This window comes from Dromiciops gliroides, chromosome 2 (assembly GCF_019393635.1).
Source record: "Dromiciops gliroides isolate mDroGli1 chromosome 2, mDroGli1.pri, whole genome shotgun sequence".
In the NCBI taxonomy this organism is placed as follows: Eukaryota; Metazoa; Chordata; class Mammalia; order Microbiotheria; family Microbiotheriidae; genus Dromiciops; species Dromiciops gliroides.
This window is the reverse complement of record NC_057862.1, coordinates 313,678,304-313,692,409: the sequence shown is the minus strand read 5'-3', so window position 1 is coordinate 313,692,409 and position 14,106 is coordinate 313,678,304. Positions and strand designations below refer to the sequence as shown.

The window sequence follows — 14,106 nt, the reverse complement described above, 5'->3', positions numbered from 1 at the left end:
AGATGTGCTAGGGAAACACAGGGAGTAGCATAGTTACATCTAGATTTAAGAAATGTTGCTTTTATAGCTACACAGAGAAGAAAGAAGCTGGCAATAAAGAGACCAGTTAAAAGACTTTTGTAATAGTTGAGGTGAGCAGTGATTCTGGGTTGAATTTCAGTAGTGAATGTATGAGTGGAAAAAGAGAATGGATGCTAATGATGTTGTAATGGTCAAATTGGAAAGACTTTGTTATTATTTACATATGAGGGTTGAAAGAGGAGATAGAAGAGTCAAGGATGACTCTGGGGAAGTGAATATAGGTCACTTAAAGAACTTAGAAACTTGAACAAAAGTTGAGAGGTGGAAGGTGGGGAATCGATGCATATATACACATATCACACATGTATGCCCATATATATACACACACACACATAGATGTATATTTGTGTACATTCATATTTGAATTTGAAATGTCTATGCAACATTCAGATGATGTTCTGCAATGAAATCCTTAGAATTACATTTAAATAAAGTCTTCTACAAACTATTTTAAACCAACTTTCCCCAACTTATTTCAAATTATTCTACCTCAGAAATTCTCTGTTCAAGTCACTGGTCTTCTACTTGTTTCTCAAACAAAACATTTCTTTTTCCACATCCATAGAAAGTTTGAGGAGAGAGAAGGTTTGGAATATTCATTGACTAATAATAACTATCATTATTATTTTGCTACACTACACTTTCAAATAGGGATAAGGATCCTCGGGTGAGGAGAAGAGCCATGAAAATAATTTAACTTATATGGATTGATATTTATAGGAGTAGAGAAAGGTGCCAGGAAGGAGGCATGGAGTGGTCTATGAGCTACTAATATCATAATTTAAATTTTTTAACTTTAAAATATATTTTACCTTTTTCCTTTTTAAAATTTTAATTAGTTCACTCATTCCTAAAATTCTATTTTTAAATTTTGAGTTCCAAATTCTCTCCCTTTCTCCAGTCCTTCCCCCACCCATTATTCTTTTTTTCAATCAGCAAAATATACCTTCTCTCCTTCCCAACCTTAATCCTTCACATCCAACTGAGAATGAAAAACAAACAAAATTTATGCATTAGCCATTGTGTACATGTGTGTGTGTGTATATGTGTATGATGACTAACATGTTTCATCATTTTCTTCTGGCATCACAATTTATCATTACGTTGAACAGAGTTCCTATTTTTTTCACAATTCTTTGTCTTTATCACTTTATTGGCATTGTATAAGTTGTTCTGGCTCTGCTGGCTTCACTCAGTGCCAGCTCATATAAGTCTTCGCAGGTTTCTCCAAAACCACCCCTTTCATCATTTATTATGACAAAAATAGTATTCGGTAACACTCATATGTCATAACTTGTTCATCCATTCTTCTATTTATAGGTATATAACCAAATTCCCATTCTTTTCCACCTCAAAAAGAACTAAAAATATTGTTGCACATCTTTAGTTAGAGTTTGTTTTTCTTAGGACTAATCCCTTCCTTAATTTTCCCTCCCTCTAATTTTCTCTTTGGGCACCTAGGTGTCACAGTGGCTAAATCTCCAGATTTGCTCTTGGCCAAACTCTGTCCCCAGTTTCTGAAGATCTCTCTGTCCATCTCTCGCTGCTAAATTGGTCTGAGAAAATGACTCATTGTAACTATTATTGAATTTCCCCAAAGAATTCAGCCTGGTTCATTTTCTAGATATGTGAGGAGAAATGTTATGTTGTGTTTGGGGGTGTGTGGCAGATGGAGCTTACTATATTTCTTCCTACTCTTCTGATATCACAGCTTTGCCTCTATAATCACTGTTAGAAGGAGATGTATCATTTTCTGCAATGCCAGTTAAATTGGTACAGATAACCAAAGTGGGATTGTATTCATTTATGTCATTAGAACGAGGCCTGAAGTATGGGCGGAGGATTTTCTTATTGAAATCACATCCAGTGAATGTATAGATGTGTGATTTGTCAGTCACATTGAAGAAGGAGATTTGCTGATACTTACAGTTCAGGAAAATACCCACTCGCTCTGGCTGGACCTGAAAAGTTAGAGACTGTCGACTAGGGGAGAATGTAAAATGCTCATGTTGGTTCCATCGCCCCAGCACCCAATAACCATTGGCAGGAGAGAGCAGGGGCTCTTTTTGCTTCCTATCTACATCATCCCAACACACACCCAAGTACCATCGATTTTTCTTCCCAACTTCTACTTCCCAATAACATTCTCCCGTGGAGAAACCTTGTGAAGCCACCACACTTGGAGACTGAAATCTCTTCTCAGTTTCAGGTATATCATAACACACAGTGTTTGCATAGTTCACTTTTTTACAGTCTTGAGATATATGGAGTTTGGGGTGAGCAGTTTCTGGATCCAGAGTCACCTCCACTGGGAAGACAAAACAAATGGTGTGAAGTGTGTGTGGTAAGGATCACTGGGGGAGAAAGAGAAAGGAAATAAGAAATATGAGGAAGAGGGATCAGTGGAAGAAGGGAAGGGAGGGAGAGAGTAAATGAGAGAGAGAGAGAGAGAGAGAGAGAGAGAGAGAGAAATATGCAGGAAAGAGGAAAATTGTTCCAAATCATAGAATAAGAGATAATGGGTCAATATGGATTCTAATAAATAATCCCTTCATTTTGCTTTGTTTTTCCTACCTGTCATAATTGAATGTTAGCAATATCTGATCCCTCACTATTCTCAACAAACATTATTTCACCATTTTACCTTCACTAAATGTGGACTTTGGGGACAGAGGTGCATGACAATACATCTGAGAAATATGTGAGTGACTTCCACTGGAGGAATAGAGGGAAAAGAATAAGGTAATGAGATTAGATATGACTCCAACAATAAACCATGTCAACTAAGGTAACATTAATCTTAACTCAAATTCCTCTCCTCTACATAGCACACTTTTCCTCTCTTCTTCCCTCTGAAGCCACCACAAGCCTGTGATTTGACCAACAAAGTGACCCCAGTTTGTGCATAGATAACTGACACTTCCCAAAAATTGGCATTCAAGATGGAGCAATCAGATTAAGGGTCATGAAGTCAGTGACTCGCTCCCTGAATGCCAACTTGATCAGTTTGCTCTGAAGCAGGGAATAGTAAAAAGGAAAAAGGAAAGGAAGCCAGGAAACCCCTACAGTGGAAAAAACAAAAACAAAAAAACCAAACCTCATTTGTAGTTACCTGCATGCTTAGCGGCATTTTTCCAACCTGAAAAATAAAGACAGATCTGAATTATTGCTAAGATTGGGAGGAAGGAAATTTCAAGACAGAAATAGAGAGGAAGGATGGAAACAAAATGAAAGAAGAATATGCGATTATTAGAGAACGGAATGGAGATTCTGATATGAAAGGAGACTTCTCCTACCTTCCTTTCCCATTTTTATCCTCCATTCTAAAAAAATAAATAAGAAATATGATGACTTTGAGAAAAAGAGCATATTAGAAACAGAACTTGATACACAGTAATCAGAAAAAATAAACAAACAAGACTTACCCAGCTCTTCCTTAAGTTTGACTAAAAGCAAAAAGAAACAGAAACATGTCAGAAAGCCACCCAGCAAGGATGAAGATTTAAAGCAGAAAGGAAGGTTTTAAAAGAAATAAAATTGCAAGAGCTAAAAGTCAGACAATTCTAGGTCCAGGACATACCCCGGAAACTGTTCTCTGTGTGTACCATGTGAAAGACCATAGTATCTCAATGGCTGGTACAGAGTTGTTGAGGTCCCTGAATGGGGGAAAGTTAGAGCAAAGCAAGAGGTTCTTCATCACTCTCTAAACATAGAAGATGTTTAATAAATGTTGAAAGAAGGAGGAACATAATTTTTCAAAGCAGTTGAAGGCTATTGGGAAGAGGAGAAGTTTGGAGGAGGAGATGACAAAAGAAAGGAGCAATAGTGAAAAGTCACAGAGGGCAAGGGAATGCCTGCCTCTTTCCATTACCATTACCTTGATGTCTGTGGAGAAATATGCCAGAAGCAACAAGAATCAAAAAGAAAGTCATCATAATACTGAAAGCATAGCTCCAAGGAGAAGGCTGGAAAAATTCATCTGTAAGATATCCCCAAAGAACAACAAGACATCTTAAAACCAACTTAGACAACTTCAATAATTTATTCTAAAAATGAATAACAATGATTTTGACTGTAATAATGAAAATCCCAATAAGAACGTGAGTTGTTGTTAAAGCATTGAGAGGCAGTATAATTTCATGAAAAGAGCCCAGAATATGGAGTCAGAAGATTTGCATTCAACTCTCATTTCTGAAACTTAGAACTGTCGTGTATCCTGTTGGACCTCAGTTTCTTTCCCCGTAAAATGAGATGACTGAATTTCTAAGGTCTCTTCCGAGACTAATTACTATGAAAAATGAATGTTTACAAAGCACTTTTTTCATTACTACACTATAAAATGCCCATTTTATGAGGAGGAGACAGTCAGTTGTTTCAAGTTCCAAGTTCATCAAATTTTACTGTGTGACACATATCTTTCCATGTTCCTTATAACAATACCATGTAAAACTATGGTTTTTGTGTAGTTAAAATTTCAGTAAACTATATTAATAGCAGGGGTTTTTAAACTTTTTTCATTATCATGGACCCTTTTGGCATACTGTGAAATCTGTGGTCTTCTTCTCAGAGTATTTTTAAATGCATAAAATAAAATATATTGTATTATAGAGAAACCAATTATTTTGAAATATAATTACCTATCTATCTATCTATCTATCTATCTATCTATCTACCTACCTACCTACCTATCTATCTATCTAGCATCTATCTTTTTGGGGGCACAGCAATGAGGGTTAAGTGACTTGTCCAAGGTGACACAGCTAGTAAGTGTCAAGTGTCTCAGGCCAGATTGGAACTCAGGTCCTCATGAATCCAGGGTTGGTACTTTACCCACCATACCACCTAGCTGCCCTATATGTGTGTGTGTGTTTGTATATATATATGCATGTGTAAATATGTATAGATATGAATAGGCACACGTATATATATATGTATACATAAACACACGTATATATATGTATACACGCACGTGTGTATATATGTATGTGTGTATATATATATATATATATATTTATATTTATATTTATATAAACACAAGTTCCTGGGTTCCAGATTAAGGAACCCTACAACAACAGGTTTTCCCACATCTAGCAAGTTACTTTTATGTTGCTATTATTCAGTCATTTCAATCAGATCTGACTTTTTGTGATTTTCTTTAGGGTTTTCTTAGCAAAGATACTGGAGTAGTTTGCCATTTCTTTCTCCAGTTCATTTTACAGATAACTGAGACAGAATTAAGTGACTTGCCCAGGGTCACAGAGCTAGTAAATGTCTGAGACTGGAATTGAACTCAGAACTTCTTGACTCCTGGTCCAGCACTCTATCTACTACCTAGTAATCTACTAACTCCATCAAAAAAGTAAAAGAGGATAATCTAGTTTGACATGTTTTTGATGAGGACATACCAGTTCTTTGTAATCTTGCTTCTTTTTTCTAGATGTTCACTAGCCATTCCTTTTAAAATACATTTTACCCATCAAATTCATTAACCTGTAGATTTAAGACTACACTTTTCCTCCTTTTTGAAACTTAAAACAAAATTTGGCTTCTCCAGTCTTAAAGTACCTTGCCAGTTTGCGACCATTCCTCAAAGCTCACTGTCAGTGGCTCAGCTATCATATTTTTCAGGTTCATCCATGCCCTTGGACAGGGTTCTTCTGGGATAAGTACAATGAACTCATCAAAATCAGGTAAATAACAAACTAGAGTCTCCTGATTTCTCTTTCTTTATTATAAATTCTGAAGTCAAAAACTCACTTCCTTCTATGGTTCTCTTCATTTCTACCAACACAAACTGTTCTATATTTATTTTCTGCTTTGTCAATTATTAATATGTTTCATTGGTCATAAAATGAATTGATACAATTTTTTAAAATGAAACTTCCTGGTGTGAGAACTCTTGCATTTGTTGAACAAGTAAGCCGAATCATATTTGAACTATTCATGAATGTGTACAGTTTGAACATGTTTCCCCTTGTCTGGTATCTTGCCAAAGTGACATACTAAATGTGGGACCAAAGTACATGAATCTGTCTAAGAATATCAAGTTCTACCAAGTGAGCAAACCAGGGAGACTTCCCTTCCAATTCCTTCCATTCCATTTTACTACTTACCAGCTATTTTCACTCTGGACTCCTGTCTGAAGCCCCAGATACGTATAGAACATGAAATATCCCCAGTGGAAGGTTTTTGTATAACTAGAGAGGTTTCTATGTCAAATAGGCCATTATCCTTTGTGTTTGCCTTGAAGTCTGATGACAAGGACTGTCCCTGATGATTTTTCCACTGTACCTCAGGCCTAGGGAACCAGCCAGCTGATTGACATATCAAAAAGATTTTTCTGTCTCTATATCCCTTAAGAGAGATGAGAGGGGATGACCCAAGAGCTGCAAAAAATGGGAAATAAGATGAAAACAAAGATCATATTTCAAGAATAATTAATAACATAGATTACCCAGTCCTTAGGTGGTTCTTGGTATTTTTTTTGGCGGGGGGTGTTGGAGGGATAGAGGAAGGACAGCTTTCTTGTTTGCTTACTTATTTTCTGTCTTATTGTTTAAATAGTAAGAACAATTTGACAAACTCCATTCTTTCAGTAGAATGTTCTAATTAACTGAACTCGAAGAAATTGTGTTATTGGAAATGAACAACTAACCTGCTATCTTTAGCTCCCAAGTGTACTGCTGGTAGAAAGTTTGGGAGCTGAACCAGCATCCATATATCCCTGAATCTGAAAGGGTTATGTTCTTCAGTTTTAAGGAGAGTTTCCCTTCAACGATGACTACTTGCACAAATTGAGTTCTCTCTTGATATTCTTGCATCTGGCTCTTCTGTATTTCTCTTCCATCCTTGTACAGAAGCAGTATGGAAGAGAATTGGTTCCTGAAGAACCTCACCTCCATGTCCTCCAAACTCATCTTGGGTGAGACATGACAGGAGAAAATAACATCTTCTCCCACCAAGGCCTGAATAGGCTCCTCTGGGCCAATCACCTGAAATTGACCTGTAGGGATAACCAGCAAAAGATCTGTTAACCATGGCCAATTGTCAATATAATTCACAGGGTTTGAGTTAAGTACAGAAAGGAAGGCTTTATATTTCCCCTTCTCAATCTTCACTGTTTCACCTAGTACATAAGCTTCTCCTTTTTTAATTAACACAAGACAAAGGTCATGAGGGCAAAACCTATGCTTAAATAATATGTGCATAAAATAACAAAATATTAATGTTGGAAAGGGTGTCATATGTCATATAGTATAATCATCCATTGAATGACAGAATTCCCTATGCAACATTCCTTAGAATTCATTATTCAGATCCTGCTTACTCATTACCAGTGATTAGGGACCACAGTACATAATAAGGCAGCCCATTCCATTCTGGGACAGTTGTAATTTGAAACATTCCTTATAGTGAACTAAATTCAGACTTTTTGCATCTCTTCTCCACTGTTTTAGTTTCCATATTAGAGCTATACAGATGAACTCAAATTCATGTTTCACAGACTTCAAATACTTCAAAATCCATTACAGGGTAAGAAGTTATAGGTGGGTTGTAATCTGGACTAGTAGAAGAGGAACAAATCCATGTTGTTGAAATCATGAATCTACCAAGTCCACCAAAATATAGAAGATTTTGTGCCACCAAAGCTTCTCTTTAATACTTTATCTTTCTACTGCTCTCCATAAAAAGTAATTTCCAGTGTAGGGGGAAGGTAGGAACCATAATCATTTCATTGCGTGTTGGTATTCAACAATGTAGATTTAGCTCAGACATTTGGTGGCTTAATATTAGAAAATTCCCACTTCTCTGCAGGTAAACTTAAAGGAGGCATAATCTCATCTTCTGTTGTAGCTAATACTTGCTTTCTTTGGACAAAAGACCTTGAAGTTGTTGTTGTTTTTTGTTTTTTTAACCTTAAAAAGATTGTTTCCATAATTGTAAAAATATGCCTTCTTCTTTTCTCTTGCCCTTGAAAAGAGAGTGATTTCTCATGCTGATAAATCCTGTCACTTATAGTCCATATACTCTCTTATTTTCTTCCTTTACTGATCCCCCTCCTCTACTCCTGAGAAATGCTTTAGTTTTCTATCTTAAGTTGACAGAGAATGTAGCTCTTTAACTGTGTTGTATGGACTAGAAAGGTTATAAAAAATAAAGTTGCACTCTAGAAATCTGAATTTGGTATCAGCTGGAAAGCATTCCTTAGCATGCTAATAAATTAATTTACTTTCAGTTTTGTCTCCTTTGATTAATATATGGACATTGGACCACATGCATGCCTCTCCCAAGAGGGCAAGAGAATTTCCCCAAAACAGCTATTTTCTCATCTTGTCCATCTTTTAATATATTATTTCATGTTTGTTTCTCTTTTAAAAATTGATACTTAACTAGGATAGAACTGACAAAAAGTCTCATTTAAAATTACAAATTTAAATCTGGGTAGTAAAATGCTCACAAAATGATATATTTATGTGGTTTCTTTGGAAAGCCACATGACAATACATGATGTAATAATAGTGATTAGGGCCTTTGACCCAGGATTCCACTACTATTACTAATGAGAAAGAATTAATTAAAATAAAATTACAATTAAAAATATCTTGGAGCCCACCTGCCAAGACATACATGAGAAGTATATGAATATACCTATAAAATACTTCACAATAAAGACGTATATGAATAGATGAAGAAAAACTGCTCATAGGTAGGCCAAGACAATATAATTAAAATCATAATACAACCTATATTAATTTACTAATTGTATGCCATACTAATCACATTACTAATGCATTACTTTATAGAACTAGAAAAAACAATACAAAATTCATCTGGAGGAACAAAAAGTCAAGAATATCAAGGGAATTGCTGGAAAAAATAGAAAGAAAAAGAACCTAGCAATATCAAATCTCAAACTGTACTACAAAGTATAATCATTAAAACAATTTGGTACTGGATACGAAAGAAAGTGGCTGATCATTGGAATAGATTAGATACTTCATGTACAGAAACAGAATAGCACAATATTCTAACATTTGATAAATGCAAATATCTCAGTTACTGGGGCAAAAATTCAATATTTAACAAAAATTCACAAGATAACTCAAAGTAGCCTGTCATATACAAATATAAAGCAACACCTTACACCATATAGCAAAATCAAGTTCAAAGGGGTATATGATTTAGACAACAAGGCTGATATCATTAGCACATTAGAGAAACATGGAAGAAATTACCTGTCAGATTCATAGAAAGAGGAAGAAATGATCATCAAATAAGAGATAGAGAGATCCATGGGAGGTTAAAATGGATTTTTTTATTACATTTATTATATTAATTTTTTTTTTAAGTTTTTGTGGTCTACCTGCCAAGAGAAGCTCAGGAACTATATGACTATAATTACAAAACACTTTACACACATGCATATACTCACACAAAATCAGATCTAAACAATCAGAAAAATATTAATTGTACATGGTAGACAAAGGTAATATAAGAAATTACACTTCTGCCTAAATTAATTTGCTTAATAATAGCCATTCCAATCAAACTACCAAAAATATTTTATAGAAATAGAAAAAATAAAAACAAACCTCATCTGGATGAATAAAATGTTAAGAATATCAAGGGAATGAATGAATAAAATATAAAGGCGGATGGCCAAGCCATACCAGATGTCAAATTATATTAGAAAGTGGTAATCATTAAAATAACCTGGAACTAGTGAAGAAATAGTTTGGTTGACCAATGGAATAGATTAGGTACATAATACATGGTAATAAATGACAATAGTAATTTAGTATTTAGTAAAGTAAATGATTCAAGCAATTCTGGGTAAGGACAAAAATTATTGGAAAACCTGAAAAGTTATTCATCAGAAACTATATATAGGCCAATATTTCATACTGTAGACTAAAATAAGGTCAAAGGGGTTTATGATTTAGACATAAAGGGTGAAACCATAGCATGTTAGGGGAGCAAGGAATAATTTACCTGTCAGCTCTAGGGACAAGGAAGAATTTATGACCAAACAAGAGAAAGAAAGGATTATGGGGTTAAAAAGGGATGGGGGAGGGGCAGGCAAAGCCAAGATGGCAGAGAGAAGCCAGGAAGTTGCCTGAGTTCTCCCCAGTTTCCCTCAGAAATGGTGAATTTAGCCTTTCAATGGATTTTGGAGCTACAGAAGCTACAAAATGATGGAATGAAAAAAATCTTCCAGCTTAAGGTAACTTAGAATGACTTCAGGAAAGATCTGTCTCACTTGGGCAAAAGGGAAGTGCATATGAGCACAGATGGGGTCTGGGTGAACCCTTAGCCCCAGCACAGGTCAGCAGCTAATGCCCCTTTTTCTCGGCTCAGCAGGCTAGGAGCATGAATGGCCAGCTGTGAGGCCTCTAGAACCAATTCAGAAGGCAAACTGCCAGCTGGGGAGCTCATACGCACCACAGGCACAACTAGGCCAGGCTACACCCAGCCAGTGTAATGATAAAGCTGAGAGCCCCTAAGGCCCTGGAGCAGAAAGCCAATGCTCAGATCCCTGGCCCCCAGAACAAGAGGCTTGGGACAGTGCTCCCTGCGACCTAGGAGCAGAGATCAACTTTAAAAGTAACAAAAGTAAGTTAAAACGAGTAAGAAGTGGAAAAGAAACCTGATGATAGAAAGCTATTATGGTGAAAGGAAAGACCAAAATGCAAATTCAGAAGAAAACAACACTGACAAAAGGCCTACATGTGAAGTCTCAAAGAAGAAGATGAATTGGCCTCAAGACTAAAAAAGTCTTCTTGGAGGAACACAAACAAAGATCTTAAAAATCAAATTAGAGGTAGAAGAAAAAATGGGAAAAGAAATTAGTTATGTTGGGGGCAGCTAAGTGGCACAGTGGATAAAGCATTGGCCATGGATTCAAAAGGACCTGAGTTCACATCCAGCCTCAGACACTTGACACTTCCCAGATATGTAACGGGCAAGTCACTTAACCCTCACCCACCCACCCCCACACACACACACACAAAGAAATGAGTTATGCAAGAGAGAGACAATAGCTTGGAAAAGGAAGCAAAAAAAAATTGACTGAAGAAAACAATTCTTTAAAATTACAACTGGCCAATATGTAAAAAATATTCCCTAAAGAAAATGACTCTTTTTTCCATTTAGTTAGAATTTTAGTTTTTCCCAAATTTCATGTAAAAATAAATTTAACAGTGATTTTTAAAACTTTATGTTCCAAATTCTCTTCTTACCTCCCTCCCCACCCACTTTAAGAACTCAAGCAATTCAATATGTTATACATGTGCAGTCATGCAAAACATTTCCACATTAGTCAGATTCTAAAAGAAAATAGGCAAAAAAATTTTTTTTAAAAGGAACTAAAAAAATTATGTTTCAATTACATTCAGACACCATCAGTTATTTTTCTGAAGATGGATTGCACTTTTAATAAGTCATTCAGAGTTGTCTTAGATGACTGGATTGTTGAAAATAACTAAGTAAGATCATCTTACAATATTGCTGTGATTTTGTATACAGTACATTTCACTTTGCATCAGCTTATGTAAATCTTTCCAGGTTTTTCTGATAGCATCCTGCTCATCATTTCTTATAGCACAACGGTGTTCCATCATAATGTCATCCCACAATTTGTTCATCCATTCCCCAATTTATGGGCATCTCCTCAATTTTGAATTCAACTTTTTGTTTTTTTTTAATCTCTTTTGGGATACCAACCCAATAGTGTTATTACCAGGTCAAACAGTATGCATGATTCTATAGGTCCAAATTACTCTATAGAGTGTTTGAATCAGTTTACAACATTACCAAGAGTGTATTAATGTCTCATTTCGACCATATTCCCTACACCATTTGTCATTTTCCTCAGCTGTCCTATTATCCAATTCAACAGGGATGAGATAATACCCCAGAATTGTTTTGATCTGCATCTCTCCAATCAAAAGTCAGTTAGAAATCTTCTTTTCAAATGGCAATAGGTAGCTTTGATTATTTCATCTAAAAACTTTGTCTTTTGATCATCTATCAATTAGGTATGGCTCTTATTTTATGTGTTTTTATTTTGTTTTGTGTGGCAATTAGGGATAAGTGACTTGCCCAGGGTCACACAGCTTGTAAGAGTCAAGTTTCTGAGGCCTGATTTGAACTCAGATGCTCCTGAATCCAGGGCCAATGCTTTTTCCACTGCACCACCTAGCTGCCCCCTCTTATTTGAACAAATTTGACTTAGTTCTCTATGTGTTTGAGAACTAAGGCCTGTCAGAAAAACTTGCTTCACATTTTTTTCACAATTACTATTGGTAACTATATTTCCCTCCATTCTATTCCCTCCAAATGACATTTACTCTATTTTCTATCTTCCTTCACCCTATCCATCCTCACAAGTATTTTGTTTCTGACTGTTCCCTCCTCCGATCTGCCTTCCCTTTTATCACACTTCTCCCCACCCCCATCTCCTTCCTCTCCAGTTTTCCTACAGGATAAGACAGATTACTACAACCAAATGAATGTGTGTATTCCCTCTTTGAGCCAATTCTGATTAAAGTAAGGTTCACTCAATCCCTAGCACCTACAGAGTCCCTCCCCTCTATTGTATAAGCTTTTTCTTGTTTCTTTTATGTGAGATATTTTACCCCATTCCACATCTCCCTTTCCCTTTCTCCCAGTGTACTCCTCTCATCCCTTAATTTTATTTTTTTAAAGATATCAGTCCTTCATATTCAATTCACACCTGTGATCTCTTTCCACCACAACTGATCATCACACAATGCTGCTGCCACTGTGTACAATGCTTTGCTGGCTCTGTTCACCTCACCCAGCACCAGTCCCCTCAAGTCCCTCCAGGTCCCCTTGAAATCTGCCCATTCATTATTTCCCACAGCATAATAGTATTCCATTACATTCATATACCAGAACTTGTTCAGCCATTTCTCAATTGATGGGCATTCCCTCTATTTCCAATTCTTTGCTATTAGTCTGTTTTTAAGGTGTTATTTTCTTCAGTATTTTTTTGTCTCCTTTACCAAGCTGTTAACTTTTTCATGATTTTCTTGCATCACTCTAATTTCTCTTTCCATTTTTTCCTCTACCTCTCTTACTTTATTTTCAAAGTCCTTTGTGAGTACTTCTATGGCCTAAGACCAATTCATATTTTTCTTGGAAACTTTGGATATAGGATCTTTGACTTTGTTATCTTCTTCTGAGGGTGTATTTTGATCTTCCTCTCACTATAGAAACTTTCAAGGGTCAGCATTTTTTCTACTTGCTCATTTCCCCAGCCTCTTTCTTGAATTTAACCCTTTGTAAGAGTGGGGCACTCCTTCAAGGGTGGAGGGCACAGTGTTCCAAGTTTCAAGGGGTTTGAGCAGCTGTTCTAGGAATTTGTAAGTCTTTATTTCTTCCAAAGTTTTATTATTTAAGGAGAGTTATGTTCCCCACTCTGCCTTGGAACCTGGAACAGAATCCTGCTCCACTGTGGCTGTAAGCTCTTGTGGGCTTGTGCTCCTTCCTATCTGGGACCACCACCCAAGGCAGTGACACAGATCCAAACACAATCAAAAGAAAAGAGTCCCACCTTAGAGCTGGCAAAGGTTCCTATAATTTCCCCCTGGCCAACTGCTCGACTCCCTTACCATCTGTGGGCTGAGTTCCAGAAGCAGCTGCTCCCACAGCTGATTCAAAAGCTCCCAAGGCCTGGTTTGCTGGGTCTGGGTCTTTGTTGGTGTAGGGTCTTGCACTGGTGTGGCCTGCATTAGGCTGTCCTCTACTTTCACCTGGTACAACAGACATTTCCTGACAACCTTCTAAGTTGTCTTTGGCTGGAAAATTATTTCACCCTGTCCTTTTTTGGTTTCTGCCACTTTAGGAATTGTCTTATGGCATTATTTGAAGGTATTGGGAATAGTCTTGGGAAGGACTCAGGCAAGTCACTGCCTTTCCTCTGCCATCAAGGCTCTGCCTCAAGAAAACAATTATTTAAAGAAAAGTAGAATTGGCCTACTGGAAAATGAGGTACAAAAA

General features: G+C 36.5%; 1 protein-coding gene across 1 annotated transcript; it reads right to left on the bottom strand.

The window, feature by feature from the left end:
- Positions 1–1,772: 1,772 nt before the first annotated feature.
- Positions 1,773–13,875, bottom strand: LOC122738791 (butyrophilin-like protein 3). Its single transcript, XM_043980702.1, has 10 exons — positions 13,756–13,875; positions 10,406–10,545; positions 8,696–8,730; positions 6,737–7,108; positions 6,195–6,467; positions 3,959–4,060; positions 3,507–3,527; positions 3,378–3,404; positions 3,194–3,220; positions 1,773–2,389 (listed from the first exon to the last, which is right to left on the bottom strand). Exons 1-10 carry the CDS (start codon positions 13,873–13,875, stop codon positions 1,773–1,775), a joined length of 1,734 nt encoding a protein of 577 aa, XP_043836637.1.
- Positions 13,876–14,106: the final 231 nt, after the last annotated feature.